Source organism: Indicator indicator, chromosome 2 (assembly GCF_027791375.1).
Source record: "Indicator indicator isolate 239-I01 chromosome 2, UM_Iind_1.1, whole genome shotgun sequence".
NCBI classification, from domain to species: domain Eukaryota; kingdom Metazoa; phylum Chordata; class Aves; order Piciformes; family Indicatoridae; genus Indicator; species Indicator indicator.
The window spans coordinates 20,511,260-20,532,466 of NC_072011.1; the positions used below are offsets into that span (position 1 = coordinate 20,511,260).

The window sequence follows — 21,207 nt, forward strand, 5'->3', positions numbered from 1 at the left end:
CTCTCATACAGTAATGAGAGCTATTGATACTGCTGAAAAGTACACACATACTCTGAACTATCCCCACAAGCCCACACATTAAAATTAAGGACACGCTAAAGTGGTGACAGTTTAGATCCCAAAGCTGAGATCACAGTAGCACAGTATATTAGAAGTTGGAAGAGATGATCAAGTACAACTCCCCTGCCAGAGCAGAAGTTGGAAGAGATGATCAAGTACAACTCCCCTGCCAGAGCAGGATCATTTAGGGTAGTCTGCAGAGGAATGCATCCAGGTGGGTTTTGAAATTCTCCAACGAAGGAGACTCCACAACCTCTTTGGGCAGCCTGTTCCAGTGCTCCATCACCCTCACTGGAAAGAAGTTTCTCCTCATGTTGAGGTGAAATCTTCTATGTTCAAGTTTGAACCCATTGTTCCTTGTCTTATTACTGTGCACCACTAAAAAGAGCCTGGCCCCCTCCACTTGACACCCACCCCTTAGATATTTATAGGCATTTATCAGATCCCCTCTCAGTCTTCTCAAGACTAAACAGCCCCAGGGATCTCAGTCTCTCTTCATATGGGAGATGCTCAAGTCCCCTAATCATCCTCATGGCTCTTCATTGCATTCTCTCCAGCAGTTCTCTGTCTTTTTTGACCTGGGGAGCCCAAAACTGGACACAGTATTCCAGGTGTGGTCTCACCAGGGCAGAGTAGAAAGGTAGAAGAACCTCCCTAGACCTGCTGGACACACCTTTCTTGATGCATCCCAGGATCTCATTGGCTCTCTTGGACACAAGGGCACATTGTTGTTCCATGGGGAACTTGCTGTCCACCAGCACTCCAAGGTCTTTCTCCATGGAGCTGCTTTCCAGCAGGGCAGCCCCTAGCCTGCACTGGTGCCTGTTGTTATTCCTCCCCAGATGTAGGACCCTGCACTTGTCCTTATTAAACTTCATGAGGTTTGCCTGCACCCAGCTCTCCAGCCTGTCTGTAATAAAAGTGTGTATTTTTATATATTTTATAATTAGTATTTCCTGGTGGTGGTATCTTCAACACTGCTGTAACTTATTTACAAAATGTATTCACAGGTTCAATTATTTGGTTGTGGGTTTTACACTGCACATATCAAGACAGATAAATGATTTAAGCACAGATCTAACATTTCCAATACAGCAATTCAAATTGGAAATACAGGTGCTGTGAGCTGTGGTTTTCCCACAAATGGGATTCCATGGCAGATTAGCCATTAGGGTACTCACAATTGGCTCATCTGTCTGGTATTTTCCCAGATGCTATGGATATGATTTGAGCAGTCCTTGGCTCAGAGAGGGTTAGGGGACCTCTCTCTTGTCATGCCCAGTCACTGGGCTGTAGCCTCTTCTGGGATTCAATTCCCTTGGAGTTTTTCCCTTTCTGCCTTGGTCCAAGCAAAGGCCTGGGTGACGCTGTTGATCTGCTACAGCAGGTTCTTCAGCTGCTATTTGGCTCTTGTCTCTGAGACTCCACAACCCCCCTGGGTAGCCTGTTTCAGTGTTCCATCACCCTTACAGGAAAAAATTTTGCCTCTTCACCCTGATTTTTTAACATTAAGTGTAATTTGAACTACATAAATAGTTTGTTGGACACTAAAACAAAACAAAAAGATAAACCCTACACGTTAAATCTTACGAGTGCATAGGGCAACTTTTATGCTTGCAGGATGATAAAGTTAAACCCCTAACATATGCAACTTTTTCAAGTGCTTTCATCACATTGTGCAATACGCATTGGCTTCTGTTTCTGAAACTTCGAACTCAATTACTTATTAGCATGATGGGTTTCATTGTAAGAATACTATATAACAACAACTGATATTAGCATTGCAATTCAAAGAACTATGCTGAAAGAACTGCAGAAACATCTCTCAGCCTCTAAAGCAAAGTCTGTCCAGAATGTGATATATTAACTGCCTTTACGTACCTGGCGGACGAATCCTTTCTCTGTATTTGCCTGCCCAACTGTTATTTTGCGCAGGAATCTGTCATTTGTATCCACCACTGAAAGAAGGAAATAGCAAAGGCAAAACATGTTAATGAGGTCTTGGGGATCTGGGTTTTCCCAGGCATATTTGCTATTATATAGGTAAAATTCAGCGATGTGAACAGTGTAACCAGGCAGCCACACTCCTGCATGTTAGCATTAGCACTGATTCCGTTTCTTTCTACCTTCTAGTTGACATCATTAGGTGATAGGTTGAATTAACTCAAACAGAATTTCTCTGAACAACATTTGAAGCTAACAGATTCTTAATATTGTAAAATATAAGTTAATATTTTACCTACACAAGAAAAATCTGTCGTAATAGATACAATGCACCTCAGATCTACTTCCAATCACTTGCTTTGTCATTGACTTGTTAGGAATTGATTTTAAGACCGCATGATGTAGGTTAAACTTGGTCTGTTTCTCTTTTAAGGGTGATTATGTTGTGAGACTGGTTCTTCCAGACAAGCCACTTTCTTGCACATCACGGTAACTAACTCCATATTCAGCTGCACAGCACTCAGAGGAAGTTGTTTTTTGAGCTGCCAAGATCAACCATCTGCTATTTAACACAACTTCAGATAACTATTTCTAACCTGGGAACACCTTTGGTATTGCAAGGGCATGTCCAAATCATCCTGAAGAACTGCTAACTTCGATAACAATTGACAGGAGCCAAGTTCTCTAATTCTCCACTGACAACACTTAACTTCAAATGTTCTCTGGTATGAACTAAAAGGAAATACTAAGTGTATGGTGCTCCTCTGCTGAGCACCAATCAAGATATTTCTTCAGAAGATTAGAAGGAAGTTTCTGTTTGTTAGAAAAAGAGACCGAACTCCAAGACCTCTCCTTTCCAGGAATGACAATCCCTACAAAATGCAAAATAGGCTCCCTCTTTCTTATGGGCTCTTTAGCCCTACAAATGTTTCAATTTGCACCAGCTCTAAAAGAAAGGGTGGAAGGTACTCTTGATCAGTTTGGCCTGTAGCTTGGCAATCAAGTCAGCCTTCTGGTAGATGCAGATTTGAGCTCTGCTCATTCAGAAGCAAAGAAATCAGGTAACCTCTGGAGAAGTGGTCTGTACTGAAGGTCAGTGAAATCATCTCCTCCCACTTTTCTTGCTGCTTTTGGAGATTAAGAAATTCGTCTGTACAGATTAGGGTGACATAATTACACAAGAACATGAGAGACTGAATCCTAGTCTTACACAACCTCAATTCGGGGTTGTGAGCAAGCTGGAAGAAGAGCAAGGTTTAAGCCATTTCCCCTTCTTAGTTATTTTCTTTGGGGCTGTCATAAATACCATACATGCCTTCTTTCCACTACATGGTATTTAGGCCCCTAATTTCTTCAGGAATTCCATTTAAGGGATGGTACAACATAGATGTGGCTAACTCATTTTGCTTTCTATTTATATATACACTCTTACTCTAAAATACTACAGTACTGGCAGAAATTGCAGAACAGAGCCTGGTACACGGAAGCAGCAGCCTCACACCAAGGTGTGGTAGCATATGCCACTGTGAAGCCATATGGCAACTTGGTCTCTCAGACACAAGCTTACGCCACCTTCTCCTCCTAGGAATTCAAGTCTCACGAGCAGCTTTAAGCAGTCCTAAATGTCCTTCCTGCCTACCCTTGCACTGCTGAGAGCAGGGACTCACAGTGCTCCACTGCAGAGGAGGGGGACCTGGGGGTCCTGGTGGACAGAAGGATGACCACGAGCCAGCAATGTGCCCTTGTGGCCAAGAAGGCCAATGCCATTCTGGGGTGTATTAGAAGGGGTGTGGCTGGTAGATTGAGAGAGGTTCTCCTCCCCCTCTACTCTGCTCCGGTGAGGCCACATCTGGAATACTATGTCCAGCTCTGGGCCCCTCAGTTCAGGAAGGACAGGGAGCTGTTTGAAGGAGTCCAGTGCAGACACAAAGATGATTAAGGGACTGGAACATCTTCCTTATGAGGAAAGACTGAGGAAGTTGGGGCTCTTTAGCTCGGAGGAGACTGAGGGGTGACCTCATTAATATTTATAAATATGTGAAGAGCAAGTGTCAGGAGGACAGAGCCAGGCTCTTCTCAATGATGTTTAATGATAGGATAAGGGGCAATGGGTGCAAGCTGGAGCACAGAAGGTTCTACATGAACATAAGGAAAAACTTTTTCACTATAAGGGTGACAGAACTCTGGAACTGGCTGTCCAGAGAAGTTGTGGAGTCTCCTTCTCTGGAGACATTCAAAACCCACCTAGATGTGTTCCACCCACCTACTCTAGGTGATCCTGCTCTGGTGGGGGGTTGGACTTGATGATATTTGAACTCTCTTCCAACCCCTAATGTTCTGTGATTCTCACCAGCCCCAACAGCCAGTGGGCTGTTTTTTATCTGTCCGATCGTAGTGAGATCATGTAACTTGAACGCCCTTGCTATGAAATTATAACTACCCCTGCAACTCTTTCTGGTCACCAGGATAGTTGGGTTTTTTACCATGGTCAGAATTCATTCTCCCAGAAGATTCCAATAGCTGCACTTAGAAGTAGTAATATAATAAATAATTGAGGTTTGCCACAAGAGTAATTTTTCCTTCCCCAAATTTTCCCTCTTCCTTATCCAAAGTAAATGTTTCAGGAAAGTTTAGGTTCAGTCAAGCATTAGGTTTAACTTATCTGCTTCCTTATTCTCTAGAGATATCAACAGGATCTGAACAGCAAGAGAAGGGTAAAGTAGGGAGAAGCTTTCCTTCATTTCAGTATGCTGTACATGTTCAAGTTCTTACAAGATGACAATGAACTTTAAGCTTATGACACTTCTAAGGAAATAGATTCCAATTTAAATTAATTATTGGACAATCTGAGAACTTTGTCTTCTGCCTTGGCACATAACAAGCTTCATAGACATATGGATTGCAGAGACATTTGCATATAAAACCTTTTCCAAGGTATCCAAAACATTTTTTTTCCTAAACCCACATTCCCCCCCCCCCCAAAACTTAAGCTATGTACATTATACGGAGTTGCATGGAATAGACGGTTCACTAACATTGTTTGAGATGAATTAAATAACTCACTTGAGGTAAACATCTATTGAGTAATGTTGCCTCCTTTTTGCTGATAAAAATGATGAGTCTCCTAACACTAAATATTTATATTATTCCTTCATCCTAATACGGGTTTCTTGCAGACACACTGACTAATAAAAAGCATCTTATGTCACATGCCTCAGTATTATTTTGAGGGAAATATCTCAAGTCTGAGATGACATGCACACAATGGCCACAGTAAACCATGGCCAGGACTCCTCACTTCTCAATATTTCTCTGAGAATCACAATACATTCCACATCACAATGGTGAATTTAACTCAAATCTTTATGCAGAGGTTACTGGCTTAAAAAAAGAAAAGTACAGAAGCTGAAGGAAACACTGAAATTTAACCCAGCAAAAGAACTGGAAAATGCAGAGGGGAGTTGTCTAAGGGTGTGAGAGTGGATATTGATTTGCTTGGACTACATAACTGAAATTGTACCATATCTTTCACCTCTTCATCCTAATAAAGCAAACAACTTAAGACACTTAAAAAAAATGCCTAATTCCTATGGTCTATTTAGTCTCTGAGCTAATGATGAACTAGGGAGGATGAGGGAAGAAAATCAAGAGAAGTAGAAATAATCTAAAACCATAATAGACAGAGCCAGAAAAAGAATCCGTAAGATTTGTAAAATGCTCAGAAAAGCCATTTTCCTAACTTCTAAGACATATTACCTAATATGAGATAGACAAGAGATACACTTAAAGCAACTTCTCATGGAACCTTCAAGGAAGAAGCAAGCTTCACAGAACAGTTAAAAGTCAGTCCTCAGGAAGGCCACAAAGATGATCAGAGGGATGGAGCACCTCTCCTATGAGGACAGGCTGAGAGGGTTGGAGTTCTTCAACCTGGAGAAGGGAAGGCTCCAGGGAGATCTTATAGCAGCCTTCCAGTATTTGAAGGAGGCTTATAGGACAGCTGACAAGGGACCTTTCCTGAGGGTGAGTAGTGACAGGAGAAGGACCAATGGCTTCAAGCTGGAAGAAGACAGATTTAGATTAGACGTTAGCAAGAAATTCTTCTCCACAAGGGTGTTGAGACGCTGGAAAATGTTGCCCAGAGAAACTGTGGAGGCTCCAACTCTGCCAGTGTTCAAGACCAGGTTGGATGGAGCCTTGAGCAAGCTGGTCTAGTAAGAGATGTCCCAGCCCATGGCAAGGGGGTGGAAGTAGATGATCTTTAAGGTCTCTTCCAACAAAACACATTCTATGATTTTATCCCTCAGAATATTAGCAAAGTCTCTTGAGTTACTGCAGATATTTAACCGAGTTTAGAACAGCACACTGCACCCAGAGTTCTTCCACGGTCTCATTTCCCACTTGCAAATGGGTTGTTCACACAGAGAGTAGAAAGAGCTCTGATTCAGGTAAAAGTAAGTAAATTAGGAAATAAGTTATAATTAAATCCAAGCTGAATGTAGGCTTTCTGACCACATACCTCTTTGCCATGTTATGGTAGATGGGTCAATGTCAAGGCGTGCAAATTTTCTCATCTCCTCCTCTGTTAAAGTCCCAGGATCAGTCTTGTTTATTCCCAGCCTCTATGCAAAAACAAGTTAAAGAAATGCAATGAAGTGGCTTTTTTGGTTCAGAAGGTATAGCTTCAGCAATTTTTTTTTTTTTTTAAAAAAGGCATGCCGGGACCCAAACTATTAAAAAAAAGAAAAAAAGACATGTAGGAAATTACCTGTAACTGAAATAGGGGCAAATGGAGATGGTGAATGAAGCACAGATGCAGAAATACTCATAGGCCACTAAATTAACCATTTCTTTCTTACACAGAAGAAAATATTATTGTAAACCAAAGAGATAATTGCTTGCTCTAGTTTGTGAAAATCTTTGAAAGAGCCATACATTGTGTGAATCACCTTTGAATGAAGTAAATACTTCTGCTTTAAGAGCCCATAAACTCAGTCACTTATAATGACTGATTCAGTATACCCTGGCTTCTACAGATTTACTGTTTCAGCAACACCAAACTTTTGGGTTTTTTATGTGAGTATATATATATAAAGATCAGAAAACTGTGTCTAAGAACTGTACTCTTAAAAAAATAAACCAAAAACTTAATTTTCTGTGGCATTCAAAAGCATTCCTCAGTGAATTAACTAGGGCTAAGAATAAAGCAAATGTAAAAGTCTAAAAATATTAAATTTCAAAGAGCTACTCCAGTTTCTTCCCTATTTAAATCAACAGTTATCTCTAGAAAGCTGAGGACATCCTTTTGAAAGTATTACAACTGCTTTCACAATGCTCATTATTGAGGATTGGGATCTCAAACTGTGAGAGATGGTTCCAAATCCAGATGCAGGCAGAGCCATTTCCCACTGTACTGAAAAGGGCAAAAAGCTGTTGAGAACAGCTTGCAGGTTTTGATGCTTGGTACCCTAAGATTTTTCACCCCAGTTTTAATGAAGACACATTTATGTAGTCAACTGCCTGTCCAGTATCAATATTTTTCTAATCTGTTGACCAATTTTAATGCAATTTGATATACTTAGGAGAACTGGATGAAGAAGATTGAAGCTGTCTTTAAGATCATGTTCAAAGGGTTCACACTCTCCTTTCCCTGTGCTAGTGGAATGTGTTGCTCCCTAGATATTAATTAGAATGGCATCCTCAAATCTGGATACATTATTCATACATGAATTGCATGAAAAGGTCTTCTGGAAGAATTCAGGAAATAACATGTGATGCAAAAAACATACTATGCACACAAATCTACTTCTACCCATCAAAGGAAGAACACTGTCAAATTAACACCAATAAAACTTCAGAAGTATATGCTATAACAAACACTCAAAACCAGAATGCATCACAAACCCAAAGAATGTGAACTTTCAAATGTGACTTAGCCATAACAGGGAAAGTATTTTAAAAACTTCGACTTTAATATTTCATCAGGCAAGACACAGCATTTTAAAACATTATTAGTTTAAAGCATTATTAGTTTATTTCAGGAGAAAAAAAAAAACAGCAAAAATATTAGTTATGAAAACAATATCACATCCAAATCCTGTTACTGTACTGGGACCAGTGCTGTTCAATATCTTCATCAGTGATACAGACAATGAGATTAAGTGCACCCTCAGCAGTTTTGCAGATGGTATCAGGCTGAGTGGTATGGCTGATAAGACTGAAGGACAGGATGCTATCCAGAGGTATGTGGACAAGCTGGAGAGGTGGGCTAAGGAGAATCTCATGAGGTTCAGTAATGCAAAGTGCAAGGTCGTGCCCACAGGTCAGGGGCAATCCTTGATATCAATACAGACTGGGGAATGATAGAAATTGAGAGCAGCCTTGCAGAAAAGGACTTGGGGGTACTGGTGGATGAGAAGCTGGACATGAGCCAACAACGTGCACTTGCAGCCCAGAAGGCTAATTGCATCCTGGGCTGCATCAAGAGGTGTGGCTGGCAGATCAAGAGAGGTGATTCTACCACTTTGCTTTACTCTGGTGAGACCTCATCTGGAGTACGGTGTCCAGCTCTGGAGACCCCAACACAAGAAAGACACAGATCTGCTGGAGCAGGTCCACGAAGATGACCAGAGGGTTGGAGCACCTCTCCTACAAAGACAGGCTGAAAGAATTGGGGCTGTTCAGCCTGGAGAAGAAAAGGCTCTGGGGAGACTTTGTCACTACATTTCAATATGTGAAGGGGACCTATAGGAAGGATGGGGAAAGATTGGGGAAAGATGGGGGAAGAAGGGCTTGTAGCAGCAGAACAAGAGGCAACAGTTTTAAACTAGAGTAGGGTATATTTATGTTGGACATAAGGAAGAATTTCTCTACAATGTGAGACAGGTTGCCCAGGGAAGCGGTTGAGACCCTGTCCCTGGAGACATTCAAGATCAGATTTGATGTGACCCTGGGCAGCCTGATCTAGTTGGAGGTGTCCCTGCTTGCTGCAGAGGAGTTGGACAAGATTGCCTTTGAGGGTCCTTTCCAACCCGATGCAATCTGTGAATGTGTGATAAATACGTAAAGGAGATTTACAAAAATGTCCTATACATCAAATAATGTTAAACAAATTGCGTAAGAGAGTATCTTTTATGAAGCAATAGGATAAGTAACAACTTATTAATACATGAATAACTTACTCTTAAACGGGCAAGCTGAATAGGCGAAAATCCTCTCATGCCATTAACAACTGGAACAAGTCTATTGTACAAGGCCTAGAAAAAAATACACAAGAAGTTAATAAAATAAAAAGTTACAACTAGGAACTAGTTACATAGAAAGCTTTTATTTGTTGCTTGTTTTTAATCTGACTAATTTCATAAGAATCTCCCAACCACCTAAGTTGTGGACTTCTAGTTCACAGAACTAGCAAAACCAATTCTGAGAATGTGGTAGGCTTTTGAGTGATTTCATGACTAAACAATCTAAGTCAAATTATCGTGTTCCTGTGTTTCACAAAAAAAAGTATTCTTTCTGAAATTAAGAACCCTTTAAAACTTTAACCAAGGTCCACATTATTAAAACTACAACTATCATTTGCAAACTGGTCCAAATGTACATTTAGGTCATACCAAGTAAAGGGATATGGCAACCTCACCTGGTTTTTAACACTCTAGCAAATACAGATACAATTCCCCATAACTCCATCTTCTTAAGGTACATCATACCTGATTATATATCAGAAGTGTAACTTTTAACTTCAAAGGGAGTTCATAATTAAAAAGACTAAGAAATAGAAAACATGTTTTATTATTCAGTACAGTCTGAAATAGTTGACAATGTTCTGCACATAAGATCCTTATCTTAAAGATTATCTTGTGATAGCTATTGGCCCAAAAAATATTTTCTATAATCAAAATTTCCCAGCAGTACATGGAATTGCTTCAGTAATAGTTTCTCTTCACACAGTGAAAAGATAAAAAGATAATCAACTTCTTTTGATTTGAAATGCAGTTTATTGAAAAACTGTAAAGAAAAAAATGTAATGTGGACATCAGAAAATAATTCTCACCTTATCAGATTGAGTGCTCTCATGTAAGATCCTAGCATCAATAGCAGCAGCCAGTAAATTATTTGCAGCTGTTATAGCATGAATATCCCCAGTCAAATGAAGATTGAACTAGAAGGTAAAAAACCAACAAAATTTTCATATATGAAACCATTTAACTCAATTAATCTCAGGCAGTTTATCTCCTTGAGGCTGCAGTTCTGATTGGTAACCTCTCAGTGTAGATGTAATATTATCAGGCAGAAACTACACCAAGCTATATGAAGGGCCTGTTTTCACCTGAGCGTGTGGTAAACTACCCTTTGTTTAGACAGACAAAGCCACAGACATTTTTATTCTTTGCTACATGAGCCAAGAATGAAAGGCCCAGGGCTACAGTTCCACATCATTAATAACAAATCAGGTTCCTGTCAGTATTTACTAGCTGATCTGGACCAGAGGTGCCTTTTTCTGTTGAATCCCCAAGAGCACATCATGTGTGATAGCTTTGGGAATGCATGCTAGCTTCTGGCTAGCCATGACAGAACAGCCTGCACTATTGCCCAGAGAATCTGCACAAACTCCAGCTGTCAGCTACAGCATGCTGAAGCCCTTGGGTGCACAGCTAAGATTGCTGAGGACAAGGGAGGGGGATTAAGGAAGGCATCCATCTCAGATTGCAGTAGCCAACTGAACCACTACAAACAATGTAAATGTCACTCTGTCCTTGCCCCAGCCTGTCCATGAACATGTGGATCATGGATCATGTAGCTTCACATCATGAACATGGTGCAAGGCAAGGGGGCACACTTTAGTCAAGAGTGTCACTGTTTTCACAGCAAGGCTATTTTGAAAGCACATGTCCAGATAGCTCCTTCCAAAGCTGGTATTTGATTTTTCAGAAGCCCTTGAAGAGAGGGCTTTGCTGAGGCAAGTCACCTTTCACTAATGTAGCAAAAGTTGTGGTATTACCCCTTCTGCAGTATTCTGGGCATGACTCATACTACCACAGAAGGATCAGCCTGGTTAAAAAGAAGTCCGTTTTGCCACAGAGTAACTTCTGCTATAAACAAATAGCAAATCTGTATTTGAAAAAGATGCCTGCATTTCTCTGCTCCACCAGAAAATGAATGCATTCTCATTCTCGTTTGCAATCGAAAGAAAAAATATTAGCAGCAGTCAGCTCTTTGTCTTGTACGTTATGTGTGGATAGTGGGTTTTCCTCTCAGGAAGCATCTGAAGGACAGTTGAGATGCTATAAACACAAAAAGAATCTGTGCAACATTTTTACACCCCTGTGCTGCAGTCCCTCTACAAAACACAGCAGGCATGGGGAGATGGCAAGGGCCACACGGAGATGACAAGGGCCATCCCAATTCTCCAGACCATCACAATCAATCAAGTTCTTTGGCAGCCACCACCTTGGCCTGTCCATCCCTCCCAAAAGCACAAGAACTTGCTCCCCAGCTGTCTCACCTCCTCCATGGGAATCACCTGAGCATATCCACCACCAGCTGCTCCACCTGCACAGGGAAGCATACGGTCACACCAAACTCACACTGGTTTGGGGAAAAAACAACCAAAAAGTGTAACACACAGTGTTGATGACATTTCATAGCATTTTAGTTTTTACTAGTGGATCAATAATGTACCCAAATAACAGGATTTCCTTAAATCTTGCTATTTTTTTCAGCAGGCAGGAAAAAGGGAATACTTGATTTGAAATTAAAGCCTACACATGATGGCTAACCCAGACTTTGGCTACGTAAGAGCTACCCTATGCTCCTGCTCAGATTTAAGACAAAGTCATGCACATGCAGCTGTTGGGTGGCAAGACATGACAGTCACAAGCAAGCACTGCTTCTGAATGGAACCTTCACACCCTTGCCTAAGCAATCCTTCCACACTGCCTCTCAGGCAATAGGCAAAATTGTTCACTATAGCCTACACACGAGTTGAGTGGAAGGATCAAAGCACTCACATGCACCAGTCTTGGCTGAGAAGCACCAAGCACCAGGAGCCTTCCAGCTGAAATCAAACTTGTTAAACTTCAGCAAAGCAAAGTAGAGCAGATGAGGAGTGCTTGCTCAGTTAGGCACCAATCTCAGCTGAGAAACAGCAAAAGAAAGATTGCATTACTTCCTATCAGCATTGAAGACAGGCTTGAGCTCTGGCTGGTTCTTACCTGGCCCTCAGGCTCTGAAAGGGTTGCTAAGCAAAAAGATAGCAGCTCACAATTAGAGGCAACAGCTCAGAAGAACAGAAAGAGGTTTAGACCCAGCGAAACATATGATGCAGATGCAACTGGACCTTCCTGCCAAATTCCTTAGCTTGGGTATTTCCTATCAACATGAGTGGATTTAGGACTCCTTCTCAAGGAATAATTAAACAGTAACATCTAGAGACATCTTTAGAGAGTCTCCAAGCAGAGGAGTGGTTGGAAGTGTGTGTATTCGCACAAAACTTCCTGGCTTACACACGCCCATGCCTTTCATTATGTTTGGGCTTTATCTGCATTATCAATACATGTTAAGTACATGAACATAGATATGAACATTGTGTGGGAAGACATGTTCGAGAAGCTTTTATGTATCAGTGACATACTTATCAAAAGATGCAATACACTGCATACAATCCACTAAGTCAGTGAAGTAACCAAGGAATCAAAAAAGCTAAAAAAAAAAAAAAAAAAAAAAGGAGAGGAGAGGGGGAACCCAAAACAAACCATCAGTATTTCCTTTTAATACAAAAAAGGTCATAGACTCTGAAAATATTATGTACCTTTAACTCCAAAAGTAGGTCCTTGGGAAGGTTGTCTCAGACAAGCAAAGGAATTAATGTTGAGGTGTGCAGTAAGTGCCTGAACAAGACCAATTGTGACTGTACTTTTCCCCTCTCCTAGGGGCGTAGGAGTTATTCTAGAAAAACAAGAAAAAGATTAATCAAATTCTTTGCTGATGTCAGCCTGGCTAAGGATACAGAACTTAGAGCTTTTGAATTCAATGAAGAGTATTTGTACAGCAAATTTCAGTAAGATTACTTTATCTCCACAGAAAACCTGCCACAATATTAGTGCCTAGCTCGAGTTGGAATGCTAACATACATGTGTCTTCTATTTAAGCAATTGCCTATGACAGCAGAAAAAGAGAAGATTATTTTGGCAAAAGTTCTAAAAAGAATATATTGAATTTAGACATTTCTATTACAGCACAAAAGTCTCACCAGTTTCATTAATAAACCATCCATCAAGCTACTCTGTGCAAGTATTAATACTCTTTTGTAGCAATGTATGAGCTGTTTAATTCCCACTGCTCAAACTTTGAATGAAATTATAGAATACTTTAAATTAAATAACCAACACTTTTGCTTGCAGAGCTCAACTACCTTGCTCCAGTCTCCATGTCATAACTGTTAACAACGATAGATCAACTGTTTTTTAAATAAAACAGGACACAAAAGTCCCTATATTTAACTGAACATGATTTATTTTATAGTTACATTTCACGATATTTTTGCAGATTTACAACAGCTTGAAAATCTTATGCTACAACTCTCACATCTAAACTATGACTGAACCAGGACAGAATTTCAGAAAACCACCCAGTCTCAAATCAGAGACTCTAACCTCCACTCAAACACTCTAATCTTGTCCCTTTCATGAAGGGATAATGAGTGCTGATTTTGCAAGCAGAAAACTTCATCAATCTCTATGAATGAGAGACACCTCAGTTTAAGTGATGTCCTCCCTACTCCCAAGGTCTGCACATATGCTTATGAACCATGTTAAATGTAGATGGGTGTTGGAGTTTTTCTCCTTTTTGTTTTTCTTCCTTAAAGTATGAATACATCTCCAAATTGTATTCAAATGATTCATCTGAGGCACAGCATTTCTCCTTCTGACAGGCAAATGAAGAAAGTCCCTTTTTCCACTTACACAAGTCCTACATTTTGGCAAAGTGTAACCATCCATATCTTTGCTGCCTTCACTAACTGTAGAGGAAAAAAAGCAAGCACTTTAGTGAAGTTCACCCTAAGAAGTCATGTTCCTTCCCAAGGAAATGCAAGAACATGCATACATCCTAGTCAAAGAGCAAGCCTTACCCTATGAACCTCTTTAAAAGCTACCCGCTAACTGCCATCTTCAAAGCTAAATCACCTAGCTCTAATTAGAAACACTTCCCTTCCCAACTAGTAATTTTTCCAGATAATACTATCCTCAGATTTCAATTCAAATGGCATAGAAACATTACTAAAATTGTCAAATGAAAGGAGACAACCATCTTGTTAAGATTCATCTTAGTTCGGTTAATTCAGAGAGTAACAAAAGCCCTTCTTAGTCTCACAAAATGTAAACTCATGAAAAACATTAATTTGTCACAAATCCATCTTTTACATTGTCATTGGATCCTGGGCTTTTTGGGAAAAAAAAACAACAAAACAACAAACAACCCAAAAAACTCTTTGCTAGATATGTCTGGAAAAATTAATAGGAGGCAAGCAAAATTAACACTAATACAGTGCTAGGAAGGAGTTTTCATATTCAGAAAAGTCATGGTTTAACTCAAGTTCCAGTGAAATGAATGGGGTTTAGTACACCTATAAGATATTCCCTGAGCTGAGACTCTTAAATAGTATTTTGTCTACCAGTAGCTTTGAACAACTCTTCTAAGACCAAGTAGTAGATGGGTTACTTAATTTCGGCATTTGTTTTCAGTCGTTTTCTCCCCATGTTTATAATACCATATTTGGCAACCATCAGATGCCAAACATGGCATGATGATGCTAAAACATCATCAATAACTTTACTATCCACACTATTTTGTAATCCTACCCTCCTAAAACTATGCTCTCTTGAACTAAAGGGAACTCCCAGATTCACTATGTAAAGCCAACAACAGGTGAGTGATTTAGAGCACAAGCTGAGAAGAACACACTTTGTCTGTGCCCAAAAGAAGTTTTCCTGCTGAAAATGTGACACTCTGGGAGAAGTAGTTTCCACCAAAGTGAGGATAAAAATGAACTAGAGCAAGCTTATTTTCACCAGTGTACTAATACAAGCACACAGTAGTTGGCAGCAGTAAACAGACATGTCTTTGCAGCAGACAGGAACTTAAATTCAAGAAATCTGCTTGGCTTTAACAGCCTACATTGTCTGGCTTCCTCAGATGGGCTTGTTCATTTTAATCATTTCTCTCACTTCTGATAAGCCCTGTGATCCTTGGCTTTCCTGGAAATGCAGATACTCAGATGAATATCTAAAGGCTCAAAATGTCTGAAGGCAACTGTGAGGGAGGAAGAAAACCAACGGCTAGGCTTCCATAAACACTCTACAGCACTTCACTGACTCTCCCAAGAAACCCTGTTCACTGCAGCAAGTAGGAACCCTTGAGAATTAAAAAACCCAGGAACCTGACTTTTCAATCTCCTTCCACCTAACAGAATTATAAAAACTTGAGGACTGCAAATCGCAGTATTCAGTGAAGCCAGACTGGTCTGGATGATTCATTTACCTATCCTCAACTTCTCATCATTCATGAGATGCCCTAGCAAGACACTTTTGATTCTCAGAGGCTCCACAGTAGCCTGAAGACTACAGGATAAAGCTTAAGATCTAAAGTTATTTAATGGTTTCAATAGTTACTAGAACCATAATTTTAAATAATAGTTGGGAAAAAGAAAGTCTGACATTACAAGAAATTTATATTCCAATAGTTTCCTCAGAAAGCTTACTTTTAAGTATTTTCTCTTCTGTAACTGGCCTACTCTGATATTTTTGTATAAATAAAATAATCCAATTAAAGTGTTTTGTGGACATTGAGATGTTTTTGCTGGCTACACTACTGAGCCTAAACTCTTGCAATTTAGGTCACTCACTCACACGAATATAAAATTGCAACTGCCAATGGCTAGCTTCAGCTTAATTGTGCAGTGTGGTGTTTTGACCTTATGCAAATCTAGGGAAAAAGTCTCCTTTAAAATACAGCAAAATTTGATGAACTTCAAGAGACTTCTACAACCATTTGCATTATTATTCAAATTTCTTTAATGTTTTCAATCTAAACATGGAAATCCCACAGTCATTTTCCTCCTTAAAACTGCTTTGCCACCTATCAAGCAGTAACCAGCTCTTTTGTGAAGTTTTCCATAACATTAGAAAGCCTTCTCTCCTTATGTATATCAAAACAAAGATAAGAATATGCAGACTTTCTGTTTGTTTGTTATACACCACACTAGCTTACAGTGGGGCTGTTTCTGTGGGAAAGCTACATGAGGTCTCCCAAAGAGAAAATAAACAAACAGTGAGAGGATACACCGCACCAGCTGTAACCTCCACACAGCTACCCCAGCCGCAGTGACTCCAGCAAGGACTTCACTGGGTATATGACAATTCCTTTCTTTCAAATTTCCTATCTCCAACTCATCAGGATCCAAAATTTAAAAGATTTTAATGAATTCACCATTCCTGTGATCTGCACAGAAACCTGCAAAGCCTAGCATGGGCAATCAAATTCCCATAAATGACAGCTTCACCTCCATGCATCTCCTATCCAAGCTAACAACTGACAGAAATTTATTTCTGAGCACAGAATTCCCATCACTTCATTCAGGTGAGGTTCTGACAACATTGGAGCAGCATCCTCAAAATGGGACTGGAGCTTCTGCACATGAGAGCACTGTGATCACTGTGAAGGTAAAATGATGTCCCTGCTCACTGCAGGTGGGTTGCACCAGGCCCCCCAAACCATTCTATGATTGAGCAAAGCCAGAAACAAACTGAGGAATCCACAATTACAAACCCTCAAAAGCCAAGAGAGACTCAATCACGACAATCATGTGCAACAACATGATGAATACAAGACAAACTGCCTCAGCTGTGACTTGGCTTTGGATTGTCAGATGTTGCAGTGCATCAATACAGTAGTATTTTCCCCTCTTATTCTTCCTGTATGCTTCCTTTGTTTGTTTGTGTGGTTTTGGTTTGTTTGGGGGTTTTTGTTTTGTTTTGGGGTGTTTTTTTTGTTTGGTTTTTTTATATGTCTACCATTTTTCTCATGTTCTGTGGCCCAAGAAACACAGTCAACAAAAATACAATCCAATACATAGCCATTAGAATTAAAATGCAATTTGAAATCTGAAAATTCTGGCCCAAATATATTCACCATCCTTCCATTTTTATCTTACTGAAAAGGTAGCTCATCACAAAACAATCAATTTAAGTAAGGCAAAAAAAGTACTGATTTAAAATCTTCCAGCATCCAAAAATCCAGCACACTTCTTACTAAAAGTAGTACTACATTTCATCATTTTCCCACATTCTATTATTATTCAGCTTGCACTTTTAAGAGAGCACATTTCCAGAATTATCTGGAAACTACTACTATTAAAAGCTACAGCACTGGAGCATTTTAAAACAAAATGCTGGAACATACAGAGTCTAACAAATTTTAGATGTAGTTTCCTATTGTGTTTATAAATATGCTATCTACATGCTTGAATGCATGATTAAGTGACATGACTCTGGACACTAAACTTAGCTACCAGGTCATGCACAAGCTTTGCTCATATGCATGTTCTCAGCTTGCAGTGAATGGGAGGCAGTTTGAGTTAACATATCCTGCAAAGTATTTTTTATTAATCACACTAAAAGCCTATCTACAGGGAGCTGACGTCCAAGAGCTAATTACTCCATGATAAATCGTGGCTCTGACCCCACAGTATCTTAATATGAACCCTACAACAAGTCACACACACACGAAAAAAAGAAGTGAGAATGAAAAAAAAAGTTAAAAGTATGCTCTTCACACAGATGAAAATAGAAGTTATGAAGAAATTTAGTCATCCTATTTCTGGTGACGTGATCTGTTAAAATGCCATTTTTCAACATCCAAAGTATGTATTGGATGAGGCATTTAGGCCCATTTGTGTGCATTCAAGAAAATAAAAAAAAAATTTAAAAAAACCCAAAATGTTTTCCCGTTAGTAGCAGCTTTTTGAAACACCATAAATACAGCTATCCTTAGTGATAAAAAGGCACATTTTTTTACATTTTGCCATTCAGAACAAGCATGTCAGGAATAAACTGGAAGAGCATTTGCAGAAAATATTTAGAATTCCTAGACATGAAACCTTTAAGCATGATTGTGGAATTACAGGCACCAGTGTCACTGGCTCCACAGTAGATGGGAGATTGGAGATTTTGCACCTTCTTGAATACACACACGTATGCACACTTTTCACTCCTTTCACTTATGGGAAGTTCACATCATACATCATAAATATTTTTATCTGACCAAATACTCAACATTATATGCATGTATCTTAAATGTTTCCTCTGAACCACCCAAACCTTATTTTGAAGATCTGTACTACATCATTCCAAAAGAATTTCTAAGTATCTTTGGTTACTGTGAACAAACTTAACAATTCAAATGGCAAGTTTTGTTTGACCTTGTCTCGGCAGAGAGAGGATGAAGAAGGCAAATGAGGATATTATTTCACTCCTCAATTTCCACACTCCAGTGATACTTGGTTTTCGTTATAGTGAACATGACCCCACCAGATGCAGTTCCCCTTAAAATCATTGTCTGCTACAATCATTTCAGCAAATGAGAACAGCTAAGAGCACAAACACAAGCTACATATATATTCAATATTTCAAAGTCAAACTTTGAACTCTCTTAGAAGAGAGCATTCCTACTAGTGTAGCAGTCATCTTTCCTAGACACTCCTCAGGCAGCAGATGAGGGATTGTGCTCACTCCAGGAGATGCAATGACTTCAGAGAAATTACAAATAGCAACACCTTGCATAATGAAGTTGTGTAAGTACAAAACCCAGTCATTTTTGTTAAATATGTATAAAGACTGATACAATTTTCTATTTGTTGTCAGCTTTTCATCCTGATGGACTAATTTCCCATATCCCCCCATGTAGATACACTTCTGTCTGTGCCAACAAAACAGCATTCAGACAATGGTTTGAGACATCGTCACAAAGAACAGCAGGAGACAAACCAGTGTTGAAGAAATGCAAGCACTGGTGCAGTCTGATGTGACTAAAATCCACCTGAACAGGGCACTGCATAATGCTGTCTTCCACCTCCAGACAGTTTCAAACGACATTTTCAAATTCTGTGAGACTCCACTGCTAGAGAAGCCTGGCACAGTCTGCAGGCATGATGCCCACCTGATGCCTAGCTATGCAAGCACATAGTAGCAACTTTCTTCAATCCCAGACAAGCGCTGAAGCTGATTTCTTTCTCCAAAGCAGGAAAATGCAAAGTAAAACTCCGCCAAAAAAAACCAAACAAAACCCAAGCTTAACTAGATTTTTATTTCCTTCTCTTAAACTGCTCCAGCGTCCTCCAGGAACATCTTTATACACCATCACTGTGTACCACACAGCTTTGAAGACAGTGTAACAATTCGCCTGCCTTACCTTTGTAACATCAAGACTCTTAGCTTATGACTCCATCTTGGATTGTAAACCAGAAATCCAGGTTGGTTGTCTCCAATGAAGGTAGTAAAGCAGTTTGTGAAACACTGCCCCAGCTAAGGAATCAGTAGGTGAACGCAGTTAAGAACTGCCTTCTCCTTCTCAATTAGCCTGAAGTGGTATTTTAAACCTGATCAGTTTTCCTTACAAGAAAGCAATCATGTAAATCAGTTAAGAATATAAAAAGCATAATGCAATTTAAAATATTAATGAAAACCTTCACAGGTTTGTCCTCAATTAGAAGTTTCCAGTTAGCAAACCAGGTGAATGAAAAAAAGTTGTGTCACTGAATTCAGATATCCCCTCTCCCCCACCCCTGTATCTTCAGAAGAGAAACATGTAATTCCTGCTGAGCACAGCATTTGCTATAATCGTGGGAACAGTGAGCAGGATAAGCCTGCCTGGAGACATGTCTACATTTCTGAGAAAAAAACATGGCTTTTTAAACTTCATAATCTGTTCTTCAATAAAAAAAGTATTTATTGTTAATATCAACAGATTAGTGGGTTGCTTCTTATAAAGTTTGTTTACAAACTGCCACAATAGATGCAGACTTAAATGTTATTATACTTTTAAAATTCTGATAAAGCAGTATGTAGAACTATGCACCAATAGATAATATTTACAAAGCTTAAAACAAACTACATTTCATAAAATATACTTCAGTAGTAACAGTTTTGAAGAAGAGTTGTGCTTCTTCAAAGCATTTAAAACACTGCTCACTTTCAGAAAAGAGCAACATATAGATGAAAACATTCAGGGTTTTTATTTGTGCAGTGTATTAAAAATTTGTAAGCTGTATGTTTATATTAATATGAGTGGAAAGAGTGGACAGTAATGACATTACTGTGGATTCTTACCCAGCAACTAGAACATATTTTCCATCTGGCTGATCCTTTAACCTTTCCAGCAGGGACAAACGTACTTTGGCTTTGGTTTGGCCATAGATCTCAACTTCATCTGTAAGCAATCCTATCTCCTTGGCAAGTACATCAACAGCTTTTGGACTCTGTGCTCGGGAAATCTCAATATCACTGGAAAAGAAAACAAATAGGAGCCAGGAGATTTCTCTCAGCTTAGGTGGTCGACGACAGAGCACAAAACAACAGCAAATACTCCAACAATGGGGTTATTGTAACAAGTATTTCAATCCTCTCTCTCATTTTATTACCCAAACCTAAATATTAGCTAACATAACACTGAAAATCATGCACAGTGTTTGTTTGTTAATTGTTACAATTTCAAAGAATTCCCTTGTTTAATTGGATTCCAAATATTGCATAATGCTTTCATATCAAGTTAGAGACATCTGCTGGATGCTCCAGCATGTCCCACTGGAATGTTTCTGGGATTGTTTTAGTTCTCCTCTCCTCTAGTATATTTCAGCACATACACTTTGCTAAAAAGTGCATGTATTACTTGACTTGATCATCACAAACACATTAACTAAATCTGATGCTTGTACATGGAGTGTCTTTCATCAGAGGGTTCCACCAAGCAAGCTAAGCCTCACTACTTCTCCATAAGGGCTCTAAAGGAAACAAGGCACTGGGAGATCAACTCACGCGCTTCTAAAACACAGCTGTGGCCACATAGCAGGAGTTTAACACACAGGGAGGGCTCAGACCAGCAGTCCAGTGAGTTACGCCAGCAAGGACCGCAAGCGGCAGCCGAGGCAAG

The 21,207-nt window shown here is 39.6% G+C and overlaps 1 protein-coding gene across 1 annotated transcript in view; it reads right to left on the reverse strand.

Annotated features, from left to right (window-relative positions):
- The window catches only part of MTHFD1L (methylenetetrahydrofolate dehydrogenase (NADP+ dependent) 1 like), a 148,378-nt gene that overhangs the window by 99,373 nt on the left and 27,798 nt on the right, over positions 1-21,207 (reverse strand). The window contains exons 11-17 of the mRNA XM_054399312.1: positions 20,388-20,561; positions 12,815-12,951; positions 11,510-11,556; positions 10,058-10,165; positions 9,186-9,260; positions 6,524-6,626; positions 1,942-2,018 (exon numbers count right to left, since the gene is read on the reverse strand). Of these exons, the coding sequence (XP_054255287.1) occupies positions 1,942-2,018; positions 6,524-6,626; positions 9,186-9,260; positions 10,058-10,165; positions 11,510-11,556; positions 12,815-12,951; positions 20,388-20,561 (721 nt within the window). The remainder of the gene's footprint in view (positions 1-1,941; positions 2,019-6,523; positions 6,627-9,185; positions 9,261-10,057; positions 10,166-11,509; positions 11,557-12,814; positions 12,952-20,387; positions 20,562-21,207) is intronic.